Source organism: Felis catus, chromosome A3 (genome assembly GCF_018350175.1).
Source record: "Felis catus isolate Fca126 chromosome A3, F.catus_Fca126_mat1.0, whole genome shotgun sequence".
NCBI classification, from domain to species: Eukaryota; Metazoa; Chordata; class Mammalia; order Carnivora; family Felidae; genus Felis; species Felis catus.
This window is the reverse complement of record NC_058370.1, coordinates 133,597,998-133,616,963: the sequence shown is the minus strand read 5'-3', so window position 1 is coordinate 133,616,963 and position 18,966 is coordinate 133,597,998. Positions and strand designations below refer to the sequence as shown.

At 52.9% G+C, this 18,966-nt stretch overlaps 1 protein-coding gene and 1 non-coding gene across 10 annotated transcripts in view; both read left to right on the top strand.

The window, feature by feature from the left end:
* Nucleotides 1–18,966, top strand: part of ASAP2 (ArfGAP with SH3 domain, ankyrin repeat and PH domain 2) — a 174,568-nt gene that overhangs the window by 152,838 nt on the left and 2,764 nt on the right. For 3 of the 9 annotated variants that reach the window (XM_023252130.2, XM_023252122.2, XM_023252124.2), the window contains 9 exons: nt 608–723; nt 1,790–1,857; nt 3,087–3,200; nt 5,426–5,678; nt 8,257–8,391; nt 9,683–9,854; nt 16,355–16,404; nt 16,840–16,931; nt 17,359–17,481. In XM_023252130.2, the coding sequence (XP_023107898.1) occupies nt 608–723; nt 1,790–1,857; nt 3,087–3,200; nt 5,426–5,678; nt 8,257–8,391; nt 9,683–9,854; nt 16,355–16,404; nt 16,840–16,931; nt 17,359–17,481 (1,123 nt within the window). Of the gene's footprint in view, nt 1–607; nt 724–1,789; nt 1,858–3,086; nt 3,201–5,425; nt 5,679–6,136; nt 8,088–8,256; nt 8,392–9,682; nt 9,855–16,354; nt 16,405–16,839; nt 16,932–17,358; nt 17,482–18,966 lie in introns of those variants that run through there. The other 6 variants (XM_023252123.2, XM_023252125.2, XM_023252127.2 and 3 more) reach the window with 4 other exon arrangements.
* Nucleotides 6,330–6,436, top strand: LOC111560012. Its single transcript, XR_002741455.1, has one exon. It is a non-coding gene; the product is annotated as a U6 spliceosomal RNA (small nuclear RNA).

Here is an 18,966-nt window from a genome sequence, read left to right as displayed (position 1 = left end):
TGACGTCATCCTCTCCCAGTGCAGATTCTTGGAGCGTGAGAAGGGAAATCCTGGTTTCCTTTCTTCCAGAATAGAAGTGGGGGGGGGGGGGTAATCGCTTCTCGGCCTTTTGGCTAAGATCAAGTGCAGAATAGAAGGGGGGCAGCAGGAAGAGGGGAGAGGTCAGAAGATGAAGCTTACTTTCACAGTGTAGCAGGTTCTGTCCTGAGGAGAGCAGTGGATGTCTCCTCCTGGTGACCATCCCCGTCTGCCCTTCCCGGGGCCACAAAGCCCCACTGTCCCCCCTCCTCACGATGACAGCCACGTTTCAGGGCTTCGCCCACCAGGGAGTTGAGTGGCTTGTCCCACATCTGGGGAGCACGGTGCCTTTTGGGGTGCCTCTCTCCCTTTCTGGCCTTCTCCGCCATTGTTGCTGGCTCCCTGGTGGCCTTCCGCCACAGCTGCCTCACCCCCACGAGCGGGGATGCTGCCCTGTGCCCCCACCGTGGAGAAGGATTCGGAGAAATCCCCTTCCCTGTGGTGTTGCTCGATGCTTCCCCTGCTCACCTGCCCGACCCCCTGGCCTTCCCCTCATTGTTCTTTCTCTTCTGTCCCCGTTCTTGGCCAGTGGGAACCTGGATAAGCAGACAGGGAAGGGCAGCACCGCCCTGCACTATTGCTGCCTGACGGACAACGCCGAGTGCCTGAAGCTGCTCCTGCGGGGGAAGGCCTCCATCGAGACGGGTGAGCGGGTGGCGCCGGCCTGGCCCCGTGTGCGGGCCCTGCCCTCCGAAGGCGGGGGGCCTCTCCCCGCGTGCCCCGCACGGCTGCCGTGTCCCGCATTTGTCAGCAGTCGCCCTCCCTCCGATACATAGACCTCCCACCTTCGGCAGGTATCTTATAGGTTATGAGAAGCAGAGCTCAGGCCCCACAGACGACACTCACGCGGACGTGAATTTGAACAAGCTCTGGGGCATCTTGCCCTCCTGTTCAGAACCCCCACCCAGCATCAGGCTTAGTCTCTTCCTGGCCCCGGGGGGGAAATTTACTTACGGGGCAGTGAAGAGACACTGTTTACTGCCACCCGTGGCACCGAGTCTCCTCCACGAGGGACCCTGATCTGTTGGGCCTTCATTTCTCCCTCCCTCGTGGGACCCTGACACACTGGCAGCCATCCGAGGTCAGGCGGTGGTGACTGTGTTGGGAGGAAGTGATTTGGAAGAACTGTGGAACAGAGAGCAAAGAGAACACAAAGAAGGCACACACCTTCTTGAGTCAAGTTTTTTTTTTTTTTTTCTATTTTTTGGGGGGGTGGGTAGAGGGAGAGAGAGAGATTTTGAAGCAGGTTCCTTGCCCAGCATTGAGCCTGACGCGACTGACACGGGGCTATATCCCACAACCGTGAGATCATAACCTGAGCCGAAATTTAGAGTCAGATGCTTAACTGAGCCTCCCAGGTGTCTCTGAGTTGGCTTTTTTTTCTTTTTTTTTTTTTTAATTAATCAAACCTGTTGGCAGAGGCTTATTTAGAAGAAAATGCATGGTTTCGGATTTGCAGACCGCTGAGGAGTGCCATTCTGTGCCCATGGCCAACTCAAACGGTCTCCTGATGTCTCCCGACCGTGTTCCGCCACAGGTCTGTACAGTTACGAGACCAGTTCCGCCCCTGCTCCAGACTCACCGTGGGATTCGTTAATCGTGCTCACTTCGATTGAGTGCTGCTTCTCTGTACCTCTTTTAACTGCCTCCTGATAATCCGGCCTTCGCTTGTTTTTGTCATAATGCCACCCTTTGTTGCCCTGCCTTTTAGCTAACGAGTCGGGGGAGACGCCACTGGACATCGCCAGACGCCTCCGGCACGAGCACTGTGAGGAGCTGGTGAGTCTCCATGCGGTGTGGACGTGGCCAGGGGGCCCTTCCTGGGCCAGGAAGGGGCCCTGCCTTCTGTGAAGTGTGGACCCTAGAGGGGATAGTCAGGAGAAGGCACACTGGGGGGTCTTTCAAGAGGAGGTGGCCACCCCCTCGTAATGACACTTAGAACGCCAGTGGGCATTTGCTGGTTGGACATGTTGATGGTGGTCCTGGCATTAATCTGGGGCAACAGGAGCAGAGATCCGGGGGCCACCATGGCTTTGGCTCATCCCTGGAGTCGGGAACCCACCAGCTCGTCCCTTCACAGCAGCATCCAGAGCTGGTGTTCTTACTCTGTTCCCCAACCCTGAATCTTCCAGATGGTTCTGCACCATCGTTTCCTGTCCTGTTCTAGATCAGGCAGTGACAGTGCAGCTAGGGGACAGAGCCCATGGGCTCAGGCGGTAGGGCTCCACCACCATGACTCGGGAAGGCCGCACCAATGCCAACTCTCTCGCTGTTTCCTTGTTTGTAAAGTGGAATCCGCTCTACCAGTTCACAAGGTTGTTGTGGGAATTAGTGTTGCACTCGGAAGCTCAACCAGTGCTCGATGAAGAGAGCTGTTCGTTGTAAATGTTACGAAGTGTGGGATGGGTACCAAGTGCTATTCTAAGTAGTTGATATCCCCTAACTCGTTCAATCTTGATAGCCACCCATGACACGGTTTCTTCTGTTATCGCTATTTTACAAGTGAGGAAACAGACACAGAAGGGTTAAGTAACTTGCCCAAGGTCACACAGCTACTCTCTGGCTCTGGAGGAAATTAAGGGCTAATGTGCTAAGAAAGGGATTTGCTTCTCTCCCGTGTATCTAAAATGGAACTAGCTATCTGTTCCCCGAGAGTATTGTGAAAATAGTCATTCACATCCTTTTCTTTGGGGCATCATCTTTAGTGCTGGTCAAGATGGTTGGGTTAACAGTGGAAACGTCCATTCTCTGTTGAGTTTGCTCCTGTGTGTGGTTGTCAGCACCTACGGGCCGTCCTTGAGACCTCGAATAGCCCTTGCCTGCCCACCGCCCTGTACCGTTTACAGAACACGAAAGGGCAGCTACGAGGTTTGCGTTTCAAGGTCCTCTGTGAAATAGGGAGGGGAGTTTCAGCCGGCCTCACCCTGGGGTCTCTGCCTCCCCCACCCCGTGCCACCCAGGGCTGCTCGCCTCGCGTGCGGTGTCACTGACGCCCTTTGTCCTCTCAGCTGACCCAGGCCTTGTCTGGGAGGTTCAATTCCCACGTCCACGTCGAGTACGAGTGGCGGCTGCTCCACGAAGACCTGGATGAGAGCGACGACGATGTGGACGAGAAACTGCAGGTCAGTGCCCGGCGAGGGACGCCAGGGGTGTCGTCATGAGCTTTGTTGCAAGCGGGGTGGATCCTGGCTTCTAATCTGCGCACAGAGCAGTTTTGTAGAAGTGGAGTTCGCTTTTTGCCTCCATTGATCTCAGTAGGTTTTTGGTTTCACCCTTCCCACAGCTGCCACCTGTCTCCCAGCTCTTAGGAACAAGGGAACATTCCTTGTGTCGTCATCATTAGCTGCCCACCGTTTGATCTGAGGGAAAGAAATGGGGGGGCCGTGGAGTCTAGTGGGTTTTAGAGGAAGTCCTTGCACTGTGCATGTGATAAAGAGCCAGGGGCCCCCAGTGTCGTGGGTCATGTCCACTCATCAGCCGTTAAAACCTTAACTAGAATCATTAAATGGCCTTTAGAACTGTGGGTCCAACTTTCTCCTCTATTCGATGGGGTCACGGAAGCTTCGAGAGTCGAGAGAAGCTGACTCGGCCACAGTGAAGCTTAGTAGTTAGAGACCAGCTTGGGGCCAGACTGAGGGCACTTGCCTCTGAGTCCAGCTCCCTGCTCATGGCAGGCTGTCTTGCACACTTGGAGGGCTCCTGGCAGGTTACCACCTTCACACAGGTCTCAGAGCTGAGTCAGACTCCAGCAGGCGGACTCCAGAGCCCACACTCCTAGCTGCTGTGAAATTAGTGGAAAATGCCATGTAAACTTTCCTTTTTAAAAAAAAAATGTTTTCTTTATTTTTAGAGACAGCGAGCACACAAGTGGGGGAGGGACAGAGAGGGGAGGGAGAGAGGATCTGAAGCAGGCTCTGTACTGACCCCAGAGAGCCCGTCTGATGCAAGGCTCAAACTCACAAACCTGAGATCATGACCTGAGCTAACGTCGGACACTTAACCGACTGAGCCACGCAGGTGCCCTCCACGTAAAATTTCCTATTGAATATTCTGATGTGCATTGAGCCTGTCTGATTACATGTATATACAGCATTTCTGAAATTTCCTTGACTGTCCTCATTCATGGAGCCGTTAACATACCTGCTTGCTATGTCTTCAAATAAGAAACTTCTCCACTGAGTTAGGTATAAAACAGTATCAAAGTGAGGAGAGCTGACTAATGTTACACTTACCCACCTTAAAAAAAGATTGGACGCATCGGCCCCAGAGTGAGCACACGCATCCCATTCTTGCGTGAGCAGGGCACAGCAGGTCCCATGGTCCAAACAGAAGTCTGACAGCAAGTGCTAACACTCATCTACCCACTCCCTGTTTCCAGCAGAGGTGGGTATAGTTCATATAGCCATGGGCTTTGTTAAATTCAAAGTATGCGTGAAGACCACTAGCCTTCGAGTTCTGCATAGCTGAGCTGAATGTGAGCCGTTGGGTTGGCCAGAGCCTTGACTGGGCAGGTGGTCCTGTGAGGGGAGGTGGGGTGTATCAGCCAACAGTTTAACTGCTAAGCTGGCACTGTGCTAGAGAAGCAAAGTTCTACCCACTGAACAGAGGAGAAACAGGGTCAGCCAGGTTAAGATAGTTGCTGAAGATCATAGCTGTTACAATGAAGCTGACGTTTAAAATGAATTAGATCTGAGTCACCCGAGTCGTGATTCCATGCACATGACCTTCAGACGGAGCCAGGGTTAGCAAACCAAAAGGGCCGGGTCGTCAATATTCAGGCTTTTGGGCCTGAACTGTCACCGTCTTTTCTGCGCCTGCTCAGCTCTGGCAGGGTGGCTTGAAAGCATCTGCAATTTGTAACTGACTAGGCATGGCTGTGTTCTGACAAACTTTATTTATAAAGCAGGTGGTGGCCCCCAGGCCGTGGTCTGCTGACCCTGAGTTAGAGGAATCTCAAGAGGTGCATTCATACTGGAAGAAACACTGACCTCCCCCGAATTTGCCACGTAGCTGTTGGGGATTGAGTGTAGCTGGGTCCTCAACGAAAAGCATGTGTACGAAGGGGAAATGCAATGAAAATGCAGATCTAGCTTAAATTAGCTCTGGCTAATAAGGATGAAATCGCCCGTGTTTTAAATCCTTCACAGAATGGAGATGTGCAAATTATAAATCATGGCTGTGTGTGTGTGTCTGTTAAGAGACATGGTGAGAGTAACTTTTAAGTCTTGCAGCTCTCACGTGATGGCTGAGAGCCAAAAAGGCACCGGGCCCAAGTAGCAGTGGTGTGCGCGAGTAGCCTGGACGCTGTGACCAGGAGGTCAGCGTGTGTGCATTTCACCCTCTGCAGCCCAGTCCCAGTCGGCGAGAAGACCGGCCCGTCAGCTTCTACCAGCTGGGGTCCAACCAGCTGCAGTCGAATGCCGCGTCTTTGGCCAGAGATGCCGCCAGCCTGGCCAAGGACAAGCAGAGGGGCTTTGTGCCCAGCATCTTGCAGAACGAGACGTACGGAGCCATCCTCAGTGGCAGCCCGCCGCCCTCCCAGCCTGCGGCCCCCGGCACGGCCAGCGCCCCCCCACTGCCCCCGCGGAACGTTGCCAAAGGTACTGAACCGCCGTAGCTCCCGCCGGCGCACAAAGGGTGTTGTTTGGTTTTCGCTTTGGGAAGTTTCTAGTTGCTTTGCCCCCTGCTCGATGACATGTGGGGTTTCGTGTCCTACGGTCATGGTGTTGACATCCTCAAGGAGCTCTCCGGTCTCAGGATGCCGGGTGGTGGTGGAGCCTCTGACTCTGTCCTTGTTCTGGGCAGAGGTGTGGCATTTGTGTCACTGGGGGAGCGCACGGACTCCACCAGGGCAGCCTGAGGCGGGTGGCTCGGCTCGTGACGCTGGTCCTGTGAGACCTTCCCGCAGACCCCCTTTCTGTTCTTTTCTGTCTGCTTTTACCGCTCAGCACCCCTCCCTCTGCCTTAGTTCTGTCCTGTGTCATCATCCCTCCACTCCCCCCCCCCCCCGCCTGCCTTCAGCCAGCTTGTGATGCCTGGTACCTTCTATCTCTGCCAGCCCCACGAAATGAAGGATACAAAGACACTGATTTGGGGAACGGTGCGCAACCTGGTTGTAAAAATACAAAATGATCCCCGTGGGTCCTGCCGGTGCCTTAAGTCCCAGAGCTTGCCGTTAGTTCTTCTGTCACAACACAATGAGTTGGACTTCCCAGACGCTGGATTTTATTTTTATTAAAATGGAAACTGAGGTGCTCGCTTCGGCAGCACACACACTAAAATTGGAATGATACGGAGAAGATTAGCACGGCCCCTGTGCCAGGATAACACGCAAAGTCATGAAGCGTTCCTTATTTTTAACAAGTAAGGGGCATAAGGAGTCTACTCGTGAAATCATTGTTGCACTGTATGGTAACTAACTTGGATGTAACTCGAAAAAGTAAGATAGAAATAAATAAAAATTTTAGAAAATAAAAAGATTTTAAAACATTAAAAAAAATGGAAACTGAGGCCCCCAAAAGTTAGGTACTTTTCCCAGAACTGACGGCCAGCTGGCCATTCTGCTCCTTGAAGGCCGGTCCAGCAAGCGGCCGGCATAGCTGTGGGCTGGGGCTGCCCACAGGAGGGTGTGATGTCCCCGCCCTGCTGGAGGCTGCTGCCGGTCCACGTGGCATTTGTGCAACAGCTGCTCTCCGGGAGGGGGCGTGAGTGAGGGTTGTAGCCCTGGCAGGGGAGCGAGGATGGCAGCTGCCAGCACTGGGGTCGAGGCCACCCCCACCGTGGCCCTGTCCCCAGCTTTCAGGGAGGCCCAGAGAAGGCTGAGGGGCCTGTCGTCTAGGTCACTGGAGCAGACCCCTGAGAGGAGAGCGGGTACTGCCCAGGCAGGCCCCAGAAGCCGCCCACTTGCCCTCCCCCACAGAGCCTGTGCCCCCCTCATGCCCACACCCCTGGACTTGCTGGGGCAATTCCTGAGCAGGAGAGAGGCCTCAAGGTCAGGCTTCTTGCACTGGCCGGGAGGGGCCCAGGGCATCCCGCCATGGTCGGGTCCTTGTGGGGCCTCCTGTCTGCCCAGCCTCCTCCCACGCCCTGTGTACTTGTATTCACTGTGCAAGGCTGCAGCTGCAATGATTTGGTCCCCTCCACCCCATTAGTGGCTTTTACTGACTTTGTGTGTCATTGGAGAAAGACTTTATTTTGCTCTGTTGGTCATGCAAAAGGAATAAAAAACTGTTCATCTTTATTTTTTGCTCTCCTAAAGTCTTAGAGGGTTTGGGGTTTTTCATAGTTTATTTTTCTGGCTATTCCTGTGGTTAGCTTCATGTTCTCCTTTGATGGTGTACTTGCACTTCATCCCTATAACCCCCCAAAGGGTCCCCTGGTTCTCAGTCTAGTACACCCTGGTGCCCACATGACAGGGAGCCAACGTTGAGTGCCCCACCCGGGGATGGACACTGTCCACCACAGAAATGCCCTGCGTGGGGGTGCCTGTTTTCCACCCCAAGCCCGGGGCCCCACTTTGTGGGCCATGCACAGCCTCAGACACAGGCCCCCCCCCCCGTGTGCAGAGCTTTGTGGGGCAGAGGAGGGACTGTGACCTGGGCAGGTGCCGTCTCCCTGGTATGTCAGCTGAGCCTCCTTGGTGCCACCTGACTTCTAGCCAGAAATGTTTGCAGGAGGTGGGGAGCCCTCACCTGTCTCTAATTTGTACCCTTCTCTCCATGCGGTCTGAGGACAGGCGCTCCCCTGTGCGTGCACCCAGGGGAGGACTTGATAGATGGGTAGAGGCCAGCAGATGTTCTACAGGCTGGAGTGCAATGCTCAGGACATATGTCATTGTGGTTACTCATTTCCCTCCTCAAATGGTATTCATATTGGAGAAAGAAAATCCATAAGATTGTGAAAAACAGCTGATAATTTTCCCAGAAGCACCACTGTGTGTAGCAGTGTCCATCCTCCAGATACCAGAGACAAGAATTAAAAAAAAAAAAAAAAAAATCAACATTCTATTTGTGGTCAATGCTATTCTAGAAGGGTCATATTTATCGTTTTTCTGAGAGAGAGGATCAATAATGCAGTGTTCTGTTTCTGTTTTTGTTCTGTGCCTGTGCGTGCATTCGTGTGTATGTGTGCATGCCTGCGTGTGCATGTGCGTGCGTGTGCATGTGCGTGCGTGTGCAGTTCAGCCAGCCTCCTCCGCTAACGCCCTGTGGAAGACAAACTCTGTAAGTGTGGACGGTGTAAGCAGGCAGCGATCTTCGTCAGATCCGCCAGCTGTCCATCCACCGCTGCCCCCTCTTCGCGTGACATCTACCAGTACGTTTTTTCCTTTTTCCTTTCTTGCCAGTGGGCTTTTCGATCTGGATGGCTGGGGGGTGCTTTCGGCAGCCGCGAGGGGACAGCTGCGACGCTGCACGCCCGCAAGCCACTGCCGTTCCCGGCCCTGGCCCCTCCGGCCGCCCTCCCCAGCTGCAGGCTCCTGTCTGTCCCGCACCCCATGCCAGGGGGGGTGCTCACACACTCTCCTCCTCTGTCTTCCCGAGCATTTCAGCAACATCTCCTCCTGTCACGCATGAGCCCAGGGCTTCATTTCCTTTGGCCACTTGGCGGTCCTCAATATCTGGGCACAGTCATTTGGATGTAATCTGGCATGTGTTTTTCTTCAATATCGACATGTAGGTGAAAGTCCCGGGACCTAGGGGAGGGGGCTGGAGAAGAGGAACATCTTTCCTGGAGCAGTGAGGCAAGCCCTGGATGCAGGCCCTGAGCCTGTCTCGTCCCTGCTCTGCTGGGCTGGCAGGGGGAGGGGTCCTGGCACCTCGGGGCCCACACAGAGAGCACGGACTTCCCCCAGGTTTTTCCCTGCAGTTTTTAAGCTAAGGCAGGAGAAACCGAGCCCCAGCTGCAGTAAAGTGCCATGTGCACGTGCACTGGTGGCACTGGAAGGCTCCTTGGGTGTCTCTGTCCTGTCCTGAGGACAGATAACTGCCTTAGCGAGGACCCTGGATATTTGGGGACAGCACTAATGTTTGTCCAAGAGGGGAAAGCGGGGAGAGGAGCCAAGGGCTCGAGGCCCAACTGCCCGTCTCACCAACTTTCTGACCTTAGGGGAAAGCACATCACTTCTCTGATCCTCAGCCTCCCAAGTCTTTGCCCTGCCCTCCGCACAGATTGTGGAGTCTTCACAGAGTGAGCACTTTAGGGCGGCCTCACAGTGACCTGCTGGAAGCCTGGTGAAATGTGTAGGGCCCACAGGGGCAGCTGAGGCAGAAAGAGGATTGGCCCAGGAACGCCCAGCCCCAGACTTGAGCCTCCCCCCTGCTGTCTCTCCAGGTCTCAGGGTGGACAGCACAAAACTGTGGTGGCATCCCCACAGGGACTTCCAACGGGGAAGGTACAGGCTCATAGAGGCATTTTAACCCTGACTTGAGGCTCGGAAGGACTCCCTGCCAATACTGCTTAATAAAAACCTGGAATGAAAAGAGGTTTTTGTTCTTATGAAATCACCATAGAAAAAAGGAAGCCCCTATCAGAGGAGCCTCGGGTGAGAAGGCTGGGGACGTGAGGAAGTCTGACAATCTGTGTGGCTCTCCTTTTCTTTCCACAGATCCCCTGGCTCCCACGCCGCCCCCTCCGGTAGCAAAAACGCCCAGTGTGATCGAAGCCTTGGGCCAGCCGAGCAAGTCTGCCCAGCCTGGGATCCCGCTGAGCAAAGCCCCGCCCCCGCCCCTGCCACCCCAGCCGCCCAGCCGCCTCCCGCAGAAGAGGCCTGCTCCCGGGTAACCGCCTGTCTTCATGTGGCCCGCAGGGCCTGGCCAAACTGCCATCCTGGCTTCTTGCGTTCAAGGAGCTTCCAAGCGGCAGCGGCCCCAATCCTTCATCTGAAATTTCCGTGCAGACATTTGAAATTTCCAGTGCTTCTACTCTAACGTTTGAGTACCAGTGTCACCTGATGAATTCGTCAGGCTTAAGCGTCTTAAAAATAATTTATCAACATTATTAAGCTAAAAATTTTTATACAAACGTATGTCTTCTATCCACATGACGAGTGTAGGTTTCTGTGTAGCACAGGCACTGGATTGGGGGGAATGAAGGTCCTCGAGACGCTGGGCCTGTGGCTTCAGTTTGTTGCTCACAAGGTTATCTCACTCGTATGCATCCTCCGCAACGTGGGCATATATTTCCTACAGACGAGCATGTTCTCCTGCATAAGCACAATACAACCAGCACGATCAGAAAGCTAACATAGTGGGGCACCTGGTTGGCTCAGACAGTAGAGCATGCGACTCTTGATCTCGGGGTTGTGAGTTCGAGCCCCATGTTGGGTGTAGAGATTACTTAAAAATAAAATCTTTAGGGGTGCCTGGGTGGCGTAGTCGGTTAAGCGTCCGACTTCAGCCAGGTCACGATCTCACGGTCCGTGAGTTCGAGCCCCGCGTCAGGCTCTGGGCTGATGGCTCGGAGCCTGGAGCCTGTTTCCGATTCTGTGTCTCCCTCTCTCTCTGCCCCTCCCCCGTTCATGCTCTGTCTCTCTCTGTCCCAAAAATAAATAAACGTTGAAAAAAAAATTTTTTTTAAATAAAATCTTTAAAAAAGAGAGAAAGAGGGGCGCCTGGGTGGTGCAGTCGGTTAAGTGTCCAACTTCAGCCAGGTCACGATCTCGCAGTCCGTGAGTTCGAGCCCCGCGTCAGGCTCTGGGCTGATAGCTCAGAGCCTGGAGCCTGTTTCCGATTCTGTGTCTCCCTCTCTCTCTGCCCCTCCCCCATTCATGCTCTGTCTCTCTCTGTCCCCCCAAAAATAAATAAAAACGTTGGAAAAAAAAAAAAGAGAAATTTAACATAGACACATTAGTACCTTCCAGTTCTTAAAACCCATACAAGGTTTGCCACTTACCCAAAGGTTTGTCCTTTTCCACAAAGGGATCCAGTTCATGGTTTCCAGCTGGATCCTTACAGTGAAAGATGGTTTTCTTTAAGCGGCAGTGATACTTAGAAGCCAAGGTCCGAATACTGTGTGTGCTCATTGCTCTTGGGGTATGCTTGCTCCCAGGCAGGCCCTCTGAGTGGTCAGAACTGGGGACACACACATGTACATACATAGGTGTATATCTGTGCATATCTGTATTTATAAACACATTTATCTCTATATTTCTATTTCTGTGTCAAAATCCATGAGTTCACACTATCTCCCTTTTCAGTTGTAGTAACAAACCACACCAAGACTTACTGACATGGGACACAACCATTGTATTCTGCTACCAGACTCTGTCAGGAATTTGGATCAGCATCGTGAAGTTAGCTTATCTGGTCTCCACAATATCTGAAGCCCTAGCTGGAAGACTCAAGGCCAGGGATGGTCCAACACAGAAAGCGACTCACAGGCTGAGGCTCGTGCCATCTCTCCAGCCCACACATCTGGTGGTTGATGCTGGCTATCAGCTGGGGCCATTGGCTAGAAAGCTTGCACGTATGTGGCCTCTGCATGTGGCGAGGGCTTCCTCGAATCATGGCGACTGGGCCCGAGAACAAGTCCCAAGAGACAGGCCCAGCCCTGGAAAATGGCAGGTTGTCACTTCTGTCATGTATCACTGGTCAAACAGTGGCAGATCCCAGACTCAGGGTTGGCATGGGAATGGTAGCACAGGGTGGTGTAGACTCCAGCTCTCAGGAGAGGGTTTGGGGGCAGTGTTCTCAAAGCACCACAGGGTCTATTCTCATCTCCTTTGCTGGCCTCCTTACTCCCTTTTCTGGTGATGAGAAATCTGGCTTCTACGTTGACGATCAATACCCCCATGAAGCCAGTCTCCCATCTCTGCCCCCACCTCCTCCTCTCCCTGCTGAGATCTGGGGCCCCACATGGAGACCCTCTTCGCCCTGCTGGGGCTCTCACTGCCCCGCCAAGCACCCTCCTCCGTCCCACTCAGGCGCACCCCCTCAGGCCTCCTGTCCCTGCCGAGGCTCCGACTCCCCAGGATGGGCCTTTTTTCGTCCCTGCCACCAGGTAGATGATGGAGCCTTTCAGGATATAAACTACCTCCTTCAGTTCTGAGAAATTTCATTGATTTTTTTTTTTTACTGTCTTAATTTCTGTTTTCTCTGTTCTTTTGTTTATTTATTTTTATTTATGTTTACTTTTGAGAGAGAGGGAGAGAACACAAGCAGGGGAGAGGCAGAGAAAGAGAGGGACAGAGGATCTGAAGCCGGCTCTGTACTGACAGCAGAGAGCCCGACGCAGGGCTCAGACTCACGAACCGTGAGACCATGACCTGAGCTGAAGTCGGACACTTAACTGACCAAACCACCCAGGTGCCCCTCTGTTCTTGCTTGTAATGTAATTCGTATTACTCAGATGTCAGACTCCGTTGGCTTTTCCTCTACATGTATCGTCTTTTCTTTTTCATTCGGGTAAGCTGATAGCTCTATCAGCCTGCCCTGAATCTCCATGGTTTAACATCTGGAAGTTGACTTCTTACACAAAATTGAGCGCCCATATTCTTGCTTGTGCAGCAGACCCAAGGGGTGAGTCAGAGACCCAGACCCTTTCTACTTCTGAACCCTGTTCCTAGGGTTATTTCCTGAGGAAGAGACTGGAGAAGGGTGCCTTTGACCAGAGCCAGTCCCATGGCTCCACCTGGAGGCCGGGGCTGGAAGTGCAGCTCTGCTCCGTGGAGGGACCGCTCTCTGCCACCTGTCGCTTCCATTTCTGCATTGCTTGCTTGCTTTTTTTAAGTCTGCCTTCTGGGAGATTTCCTTCATGTCATCTTCCAGTTCTTTCATTGAATTTTTTGTTTCGGCTGTCATATAATTTTCAAGTTAATAGTATCCTTTTTGTTTCATGAAATCATTTTCTCTCTCAGATTATTAATGATGGTTATAGGGATGGAGGGGGAGTTGTTTAGTTTAGCTTTTGCTTTTCTGCATAGTTTGTTTCTTCCGTGTCCATTGTCTTTGTTTTCATTTCTGTTATGTTAGAGGCTTTTCCTCTGCCCAAAAGTTGCCACTGCAGCTGAGGCATTAAAACCAACTGCAGGGCTCCCTGGGTGGCTCCGTCGGTTAAGCCTATGGACTCTTGATTTCATCTCAGGTCATGATCTCATGGTTTGTGGGATCAAGTCCCACATCAGGCTCTGCACTGACAGTTCGTTCAGAGCCTGCTTGGGATTCTCTCTCTCTCTCTCTCTCTCTCTCTCTTTATGCCCCTCCCCCACTCACGTGCATGCGTGCGCTCTCTCTCTCTCTCGCTCTCTCTCAAAATAAACATTTGAAAAAACCTGATTGCAAACTGCACCCTCATGTGCAGAGTCTAGTGTGGACTTCGCTGTGGAGGGTCTCACTCAGCAGTTAAGTTTTTACTTAGTCCCCCTTTTTGTAAAGATGCTCCCAACAATCACACTGGTACCCCCAAGTTCAGATACCCTCTATTGTCCCCGCTCTGAGAATAGAAGCTTTGGTCTTCAGTGGGTTGAGGTAGGGTAGTTGCTCAGGGTTGGTCTGGGAATCCAGTGATTCAGTAGCTCCTTGAGCAGATTTTGAGCCAATCCTTGTGTTTATTGCCATGCCTTATGCCCCCTCCCACGGGCTCATAAGCCTTGGGGGCTTGTGCACAGATGGGGGTCCTTCAGGGCTTCCTTACTGCGTGAGTGTTCTCCCTCCTCAGATGAGCTGGTGTGGTTAGGATTCTTCCCTCCTGTGGCCATTTCCAAAATGTTTCCTCTTCAGGTCTCTTTGTCTTGTTGGTTTAAGCTTGTTCCCTTTCTTTCTGTCTTTCTTTTTCTCTTTCTTTCTTTCTTTCTTTCTTTCTTTCTTTCTTTCTTTCTTTCTTTCTTTCTTTCTTTCTTTCTCTTGCTCTTTCTCTTTTCTTTTCTTTTCTTTTTTTGTCTCTTTTTTCTTTCTCAGAGAGGGAGGGAGAGACTCTTAAGCAGGCTCCATGCTCAGTTTGGAGCCCAACTCAGGGCTTGATCTCACAAACTGCGGTCACAACCTGAGCTGAGATCAAGAGTCAGACGCTTGACCGACTGAGCCACCCGAGTGCCCCTGGTTCAAGTTTTTTCTTTCTTTTTTTTTAAATTTTTAAAATGTTTTTTATTTCTTTTTGAGACAGAGAGAGACAGAGCATGAGCAGGGGAGGAGCAGAGAGAGAGGGAGACACAGAATCCGAAACAGGTTCCAGGCTCTGAGCTGTCAGCACAGAGACCGACGTGGGGCTCGAACTCACAGACTGTGAGATCATGACCTGAGCCGAAGTCGGACGCCCAACCGACTGAGCCTCCCAGGCGCCCCTCAAGTTTTTTCTAATTGTTTTCCTTGAGAGAAAGTGGAAGTAAATGTATTTCAGTCTTTTTTTTTTTTAAGTTTATTTATTTTGAGAGAGAAAGCACGAGCAGGGGAGGGGCAGAGAGAGAGGAGCGAGTGAGAATGTGGAGTCCAGTGCTCAAACTCAAACTCAGGAACTTCGAGATCATGACCTGAGCCGAAGTCAGATGCTTAACTGACTGAGCCACCCAGGCACCCCTCAGACCTACTTTTTTAACCAGAAGCCTCTCAGAACTTCTTTAATGCTGCCTTGTAAGATCTCTTTCTAAACTAGAACGTGAACATCCTTGCCTTCCTATTCCAGGCGGCACATATGCAGTCTCATGAGTTACCGAGTTATGCGGTGGGGAATACACTCTCACGTCTACCCTCAGTGGCCACAGGCCGAGCTTCTCTTAGTTCCTGCATTAGGGTCTGTGCCCGCTTCTGTTCGCCCCCCTCTTGCCCTGTAGCTCCTGCCTACTTGCTCCTTCTGAGCTGTTCTTTGAGACGCCGAATCCTGTGTTGAACTTCTAGATGAGCACCAGTCGGCTGCCAGCCATCACCCGGCGGTTCTGAGAACGGGGTGTATTGGCCACTAATGCAGGGTCCTAGGCACGGTCTTTCTGGGGGCTCTGAGGCCTCCCTGCTTCCTTGGTTCGCAGGAGAGTCTGGGCTGGGGTTGCTGGGTATGTTAGCGCAGCCTTACCTGGTTTTACCTGCTCCGTGGAATCCTTTTCTCTCATCTCGTGTGACCAGAAGCAGAGGTGGGGAGGGAGCAGAGCGGGTGATGCTGGGGTGTCTCCAAGACCCCTTTGGATGGAGGGAAGCCTGTCATCACTGCCCGGGGGACTTCTGTTTGAAAAGAATCCACCGCTGTGGCCTCTTCGTAAGGAAGCACCCACCCCCCAGTCTTATCCTGGGTACAAATCTGGGTTTTTACCTTTGCTCTCTTTGAGCAGGGGTCGGCAAACTACTCCTGCACGCCTGATCAGCCCCGTGCCTGTTTCTGTATGGCCCACAAGCTAAGGTGGTTTTCTTTTTTTTCAAATGGTTGAAAACAACCAAAAGAAGTCTATTCATGATACATGAAGATTTTCTTTTTTTAAGTTTGAGAGAAAGAGAGCTCAGGAAAGGGGCAGAGAGAGAACCCCAAGCAGGCTCTGCATTGTCAGCCCAGAGCCCGACGCGGGCTCGATCCCACAACCGTGAGATTGTGACCTGAGCCAAAATCGGGTTGGATGCTTAACTGACTGAGCCACTCAGGCACCCTGATACATGAAGATTCTATACAATTCAGATTCTGGTGCCCATAAATAAAGCGTTCGGCACATAGCCACGCTCCTTTGTGCATCATCCGTGGCTGCTCTTGGGCTGTGGTGGCAGCACTGGGTAGTCCTGATGGACTTTATAACCCACAGAGCCTCAACTGTCAGGCCCTTTAGCAAGAAGGTTTGCTGACTGGTGTCTTAGAGGCTCAGGCCTTTCCCGTAGGCATTTTGTAGTTGGGAGTGATGAAAGGCAAAGGGGGTCAGCATGATGATTTCTTTTTTTTTTTTTTTTTTGAGAGAGAGAGAGTGAGTGAGAGTGGGAGAGAGGGGCAGAGGGAGACGGAGAGAAGCTCAAGCAGGCTCCACACTCAGCGCTGAACCCGACATGGGGCTCGATCCCACGACCCTGGGATCATGATCTGAGCGAAAATCAAAGAGTCAGACACTCAACCGACTGAGCCACCCAGGCGCCCCCAGCATGGTGATTTCTGTCTTGACATTGACGGGAATCAAATGACGAGACGGGTCAGATGAGTGGGGCCTTCACACGTTAGACCTTTTAAGTTCCTTGAAAATAGGTGTCAAATCAGTGCCATGTTTCTTCACCTTTGTTCTGAGACGACACAGAAGGTTCCTTTATGAAGCGGTGTGGGGTGGGGACAGCTGACGTGCTCTGGGGCCTCAGACGTCAATAAATCTACCTTCTCCTTCTTTTAGGGCTGACAAGTCGACCCCACTGAGCAACAAAGGCCAGCCGAGAGGACCTGGTAATGATCTCGTTTATGGGGTTCACTGCTGCGTGGTCCGTGGGGGCAAAGCGGGAGGCATTTACAGCCGTGTTCAACCCTGTGTCGGGCCCAGCAGCCACCCTGCCTCTCACAGACAGGGCTGCTGTCTGCCGTGTCCTGTGTCTGGCCCCTTCTGATGGGGGCAGGGCAGGGAGGCCCCAGCAGGGATCTAGAAATCTGCAGAGGAGCTGGCGGCCTTTGTCCCGCTCTGTGACACTCACATGCGCTGCACGCTTTACAGAGACTGATGGAAGTCACATGGTTCTTGGGCCTTTAGGGGACTTTTCACTCTGTAGATGAGAAAATCTCAGGAAAGCTGCCTTTCAGACATGACGCTGTGGCATTTATATTGTTTGTAACTCTCTGGTCACCACTGAGGGCATGTTGTGAAGTTGATTCATTTTGGCCCTCAAGCAGTGGATCTCTCTGGAACAGAAGCTCTGGGTCCTCTGTCCAACAGCGCGGTCCTCCAACCCCCAGCCCCCATGCCCAGGAAGTCACAGACCGTAAGTGGAAGGGCCCCTCCTTTCCTGCCTCTTTGCTCTGGCCAGCAGTGAGCGGGAGAGTCTCCGAGGAAACCAGTCTTGCCCTCTTCCCTAGGTGGGGCGGAGGGGAGGCTTCTTCCTGAATCTGGACGGGACACGACCCCCGATCCGCAGTCGCAGGGCTCGGCTCCCCCGGCACGGGCACCGGGCTGCCTCACCCCCAGTTCTCTGCACTCAGCTGGGGTTGCTTCCCTGTCCTGCGAGCCTGGTAGAAGGTCCCCCTGCCCCTGAGCCACACGGATCTTCCCGCCCTGACACCCGTGGGCTCCCGGGCCTGCTGGGTCAGGAGCCCTGGGACCAATTAGAAACAAAGCAGCCCCACCCTCCGCCCCAGGAGCTGACGCCTCCCTGCCACACTAACCTCTGACCCTCCCGCTCCTCCATCCAGACCAAGTTAAAGCCCAAGCGGGTCAAAGCTCTCTATAACTGTGTGGCCGACAACCCAGACGAGCTGACGTTCTCCGAGGGGGATGTGATCATCGTGGATGGGGAGGAGGACCAAGAGTGGTGGGTGAGTCGGGGGTCTGGGCCCGGGGTGTGGCTGGGAGGGCGGAGGTGAGTCCCGGCCCACCTGGCACGAGAGGTCTGCTCGCAGGCGAGGCCCTCTGCCGGTGCATCCTCAGCCCTCAGGCCCATCTGCCCCCCACCCGTCTCTCCCGTGTACACCCACTTCTGAGCGGGCCCAGTTCCCCCCCCACCCCCGGGTGGGTTTTCCCACATGAGGGTGGGCGGGCACTGGGGCTGCAGTTCCCAGAGTTCACTTGAGGGCCTGAAATGAGGCTGTGAGTTTAGAGCCCGGTACGATCCTCCCCGACACTGGGGGTCTGTGGGGGAGGCGTGTAAGAAGCCGACGTGGGGGCAGAGCCCCTGGGTGTCCGTCTGGGTCCTGAAAGGAGTGGTGACATCCAGGTGGGAGCAGGAACAGCAGGAGTGTGGCGGTTCGCCTGGCGACCCTGAGAGACCAGACCCCGCGCTCCACAGACTCAGGGACGCTGGGCAGCTTGCCCGTGTCGCAAAGCCTCTGTTCCTGAGCTGCTGCTGTGTGGCCGGCCTGCGCCCGCAGTGTGGGGACCTGAACTGACTCCCTCCCGACTGCCCCCAGCCCCAGCACTTTCACACTCGTGTCCAACCCGGCACGAGGGTGGGGCCCCAGCCGGACAGTAGGCTTAGCCCTCTGGAAAATACCTGTTCATTTCAGAACCTGTGGAAAATACAGAAAGGTATAAAGAAGGAAATGCTGCCCATACTCTCACCCAAGTCTCATGAGTTGTATTAGGGCGATTTTCTTTTAGACTTTTACTTATCTCCATAATTTACCTTGTTGAGATCTTACTTGGTGTAGAACTTCTATAATTTACCCAGAGTGAAAATAAGCGAATCTGTCGCAGCCTTCAGTAAATGCTTGACTACATTTGAATAGAACCAACCACACGTTTGCCACTTTCTGGGACTTTGTAACTCACAAGCTTCTGACACTCAGTTTCTTCATTAAACAAAACAAAACAAAACAAAACATAAAGGCAATTGGGGGCAGTAGTCAGCCGTCCTGCCTGCCCCCCAAGAACACCAGGGCCCTGGGGACTGTGCTTCTGGGCCGACACCTGGCCCACCCGTAATAGTCTTGCTTACATAGCCGGCAGACCCCGCAGTTGACCCTTGAACAACGTGGGTGTGAACTGCGTGGGTCCACTTACGTGGGGAGTTTTTCTATACAAATGCAGTATAGCAAGCACTTGAATGTATTCTTTACTCCTTATGATTTTCTTAACATTTTTTCTCTCTAGCTTTATTGTAAGAACACGGTATATATGACACCTGTCATATTGAAAATACGTGTTAACTTACCATGTATGTTATCTGGAAGGCTTCTGGTCAACAGGTTTACTAATAGCAAAGATTTGGGGGAGTCAGAAGTCATAGGTGGATTTTCAGCTTGGAGGGGGATTGCTGTGGCACTTCTAACCACCCCCCACCCCATGTTAAGGGTCAACTATAT